The sequence below is a fragment of the Nannospalax galili genome, unplaced genomic scaffold, assembly GCF_000622305.1.
Source record: "Nannospalax galili isolate Female #2095 unplaced genomic scaffold, S.galili_v1.0 scaffold870, whole genome shotgun sequence".
Taxonomy (NCBI): Eukaryota; Metazoa; Chordata; class Mammalia; order Rodentia; family Spalacidae; genus Nannospalax; species Nannospalax galili.
In genome coordinates this window covers 1,269,234-1,273,331 of record NW_008329130.1, presented here as the reverse complement: position 1 = coordinate 1,273,331, position 4,098 = coordinate 1,269,234, and the positions used below count along the sequence as shown (strand labels likewise).

The 4,098-nt window shown below is 47.0% G+C and overlaps 1 protein-coding gene across 1 annotated transcript in view; it reads left to right on the top strand.

Annotated features, from left to right (window-relative positions):
* The window catches only part of Pgd (phosphogluconate dehydrogenase), a 24,290-nt gene that overhangs the window by 3,497 nt on the left and 16,695 nt on the right, over positions 1-4,098 (top strand). The window contains exons 4-6 of the mRNA XM_008831768.2: positions 624-689; positions 1,585-1,703; positions 3,002-3,071. Coding sequence (XP_008829990.1) covers positions 624-689; positions 1,585-1,703; positions 3,002-3,071 — 255 coding nt within the window. The remainder of the gene's footprint in view (positions 1-623; positions 690-1,584; positions 1,704-3,001; positions 3,072-4,098) is intronic.

Genomic DNA, 4,098 nt, shown 5'->3' with positions numbered 1-4,098 from the left:
ATGTGTATGAGTGTATTGCCTGCATGTATGTGAGTGCACCCATGTCACTCAATGCCAAGGAGATCAGAAGAGGGCTTTGGATCCCCCTGGAACTGGAGTTAGGGATGGTTTGTAGCCGCCATGTGGGTGCTAGGAATTGAACCTGGGTCCTCTGCAAGAGCAGTCAGTGCCCTTAACTGCTGAGCCATCTCTCCAGCCCCAGGAAGACATTCTTATTCTGGGGTTATTCGCTTCCTGTCTTCAAGACAGGCCCTGAATCACCTGTTCATGCACAGAGCCGCTGGATATATATATTTACTGGGCCCAACCCCTAGTCTAGACACAGGCTTTATAGGAAGTGTTTTCATCTCTTAAAGTTAGTCCTAGCTTAGAGTTGGGAGATGTACAGTTGTAAATTAGCTCATTTAAAAATGAATCATGTCAGTTGTGGAAGGATCTGACTGTGTTTGGAAGCCTTCAACTTCAGCTGTGGCTGTAGCTCCTGAGAGGATTACTGAGATTACATAGCAATGCTTTTCAGCTGTTTGTTGAGGATAGCTTCTGAATGAATCACTGATGCTGAAAAGTGGCTAGGCTGTTTTATCTCTGCCTTTGGTCCACTGTAAGCTAATGTCTGGTTACAGGTACCATTGTTGGATGCTGGTGACATCATCATTGATGGAGGAAATTCCGAATACCGGGATACTACAGTAAGTGTTCATTTCAAATTCTTCCAGGTCCTAAGAACATTCTAGAAAGAAATATCAGCATAGCATATGTGACAAAAGAGTGAACTGTCCTATGGTTCTGATCCTTTGGGGCGTGGTGCTGGTATGCTAGATCTCAGCTTTTTTTCTGCTAAGACACTTGATGAATGAGACTCTTAGTTGCATAAATAACTCAAGAGACTGATGGCTGCTTAGATACAGCAGGCTGAGCTCTCTGTGTGACTGTACCCTTCCCTGTAATCCACGGCATGTCAGCATGCAGGGTGGTTGAGAAGCATGCTCTAATGGTGTCAGATGCTGAGATAGGTCCTGTATGCTCTCAAGTGCTGGCTGGCAGTGAGTCATCCATTATATGATATGACTTGTTGAGTCTCACTGTGCAAGGTCTTTTCTGTTAAAACAGGAATGTGTGTTTGGGTTTGTTCTTTTGTCTTGGGGAGATTTTTCTTTGGTTGGGTGGAGGACAGGGCCCTGAACTTGTGATCCTCCTGCCTTAGCCAGCCACCTGAGTGCTAGAATTGTAGGCATCTGTTACTTTTTTTTGTCTTTTTGAGACAGGGTCTCCCTGTAGCCCCAAATGGCCTGGAACTCACTATGTAGACCAGGCTGGCCTTGAACTCACAGAGATCCACCTGCCTCTGCCTCCCGAGTGCTGGGATTAAAGGTGTGCACTACCACGCCCGGCTCATGTTACTTTTTTTTTTAACTGCCACACTGAGTAGATGAGCTTTCTTGAAAGGTTGACTGCTCCTAGGCTCTCGGGTCACTTACTGGCAAATGTGAGTTCTCTGTGCATGCTTTATACTGCATCTCATTCTTTGGAACTTTTTGTGTGTGTGTGTGGGGGGACACGTAAAATTGTTTTTCTCTCCTTTAGAGAAGATGCCGAGAACTCAAAGCCAAGGGGCTCTTGTTTGTGGGCAGCGGAGTTAGTGGAGGTGAGGAGGGGGCTCGCTATGGCCCGTCACTCATGCCAGGAGGGAACAAAGAGGCTTGGTGAGTACCGTCAGAAGCGCTTGCATTTCAGTACAGGAGGACAGCTTGGGTGTCGGCAGGAAGAAGGGAAGCAGTTCTGTGCTTGATATCCACTGTGGAGACAGAGGTGGTCGAGCTGGAAGGTGCTGGGCACATTGTCATCTGCATATTTTGCTCTGGCATCATGGATGTGCATATCCCTCCTCCTTACTTTTGTCCTTTCAGAGACAGAGCCATTGAAGTCTGGAAGCTTAAGGTATAGCTAACCTAGCGCAGTCCTGAGCATTGACTTTGAAGTTGTCAGATTTTGGGTCTATACCAAAAGGTTTTTGGGAAGACGCCCTTCTTTGATAATGGTGGGTACAGCAGTGAAGGAAAAGTCTTGGGATTGCTGTGTCTTGATAGTGAAGATGTGGAAGAAATGAAGAGCTATTTTTTTTCTCCAAATAAGAGCATCTTTTTTTCTATTATTTATTATTTTATTTTATGTGTATGAGTGTTATGCCTGCATGTAGATAAATGCACCCATGTCATGCAATGCCCGTGGAGGACAGAAGGGTCTGTCAGAACCCCTGGAACTAGAGTTGCAGACAATTGTTAGCTGCCATGTGGGTGCTAGGATTTGAACCTGGGTCTTCTGTAAGAACAGTCAGCGTTCTTAACTGCTGAGCCATCTCTTCGGCCCCAAAAGCAGTTCTTAAAATACTGCATGGCTCTGTTTTTCCACATGTGCAGAATCATGTTGTGCTTGGTAACATGTCTCCACACTAATCCACGTAGTCTCTGAAGATGCTTTTGTATTTTTTCATGTTTGGAGCCATAGCTTGTTCTAGTAAAGTAATGGAAGTTTCTTCTTGTGTTTTGTGGGGTGGGGTGGGGTGTGTGTGCTAGGGATAGAGCCCAGGCCCACCCGCCTGCCCACTTAGCACTGAGCCATGCCCCCAGCCCTTGGGGTGTTTCCATGGTGCTTTCCTTCACTGAGGTCCACACACAGGATGAGGAGGCTCCCACTGTGTTCAGTAGTTCTGTGCTAGTTCTCTGGAGTGTGTGCGCCACCACAACCAGCTCATTATTCTTTTTTAAAAAATATTTATTTTATGTGTATGAGTATTGCCTTCATGTGTGTAAGTGCCCTGTGGGTGTCATGTGGGTGCTGGGACTCAAGCCTGGGTCCTCTGCAATAGCAGCCAGTGCTCTTAACCACTGAGCCATCTCTCCAGCCCCTCCTTTCATTATTCTCAGAAGCAAAAAACTTCTGAGGTTTGAACTGAATTCTCAGCCCCTCTCTGATTAGCTGAACTGTGCTACCCTTTCCACAGGCCCCACATCAAGACAGTCTTCCAAGCCATCGCTGCAAAAGTAGGAACTGGAGAACCCTGCTGTGACTGGGCAAGTTCTGGGCTACCCTTTGGCACCATGGGCACGTCTGAGTGATGAAGTGCACAGTGAGGAAAGACTACCTTGGTCCCAGTGGTTAGCTCTGCGACATAAGCTTCTCAATCTAAGTCACCACCCCAGCTGATACCTGCAGCGCGAACCTGTCTTTCTTACTGTCCTTGTCCTTTCACTTCCTTCAGAGCCCAGAGGCTGCTGTGTCAAAAGGAGCTCTCCTTAGTCCTGCTGAAAGGTAGATTTCTTAAATAGGAGCAGGAGTGATGAGGTCTGTGAGGGGTCTTTTTAGCTATTTACTTTGTCACCAAAGAATGATGAAATCAAAGTGGGCCTGCTGCCTTGGAGAAAGAATTGAACAGGCTCTTGTCGTATCAGATGGAAGAGTCTCTTCATAGCCTGAGGCCTGGGCTTTCTGTCCTTGGACCCTCACAGAAACATAGGACTTTGCAGCCAGGTCATAGGCACCTCCCTCCTGTGTTTGGTGTTCTGTGAGAATAAATGTTTTCCCATTTTGTGGACCCAGTCAGCCAGTACTGTGGATGGGAAAACACCAGTCTGGAGAGGCCAGAGCTGCCATTCTGCTTCTCTGTTAACTAATGGTGTGACATGAGATGTATCACTTCAGGAAGGCTTTTCTGGAACTGAGGGGATTGGACTAGATGAGCTCCAAGATCTCACTAGCTCCCCCTCTTTTTTTCTTTTTCTCTTCTGCCTTTCCCCCAGTCAGCCAGTACTGTGGATGGGAAAACACCAGTCTGGAGAGGCCAGAGCTGCCATTCTGCTTCTCTGTTAACTAATGGTGTGACATGAGATGTATCACTTCAGGAAGGCTTTTCTGGAACTGAGGGGATTGGACTAGATGAGCTCCAAGATCTCACTAGCTCCCCCTCTTTTTTTCTTTTTCTCTTCTGCCTTTCCTTCCTCTTCCCCTCCCATTGTTCTCTCTCTCTCTCTCTCTCTCTCTCTCTCTCTCTCTCTCTCTCTCTCTCTCTCTGAAAGAGAGAGCCACACACAAACCGCTCTC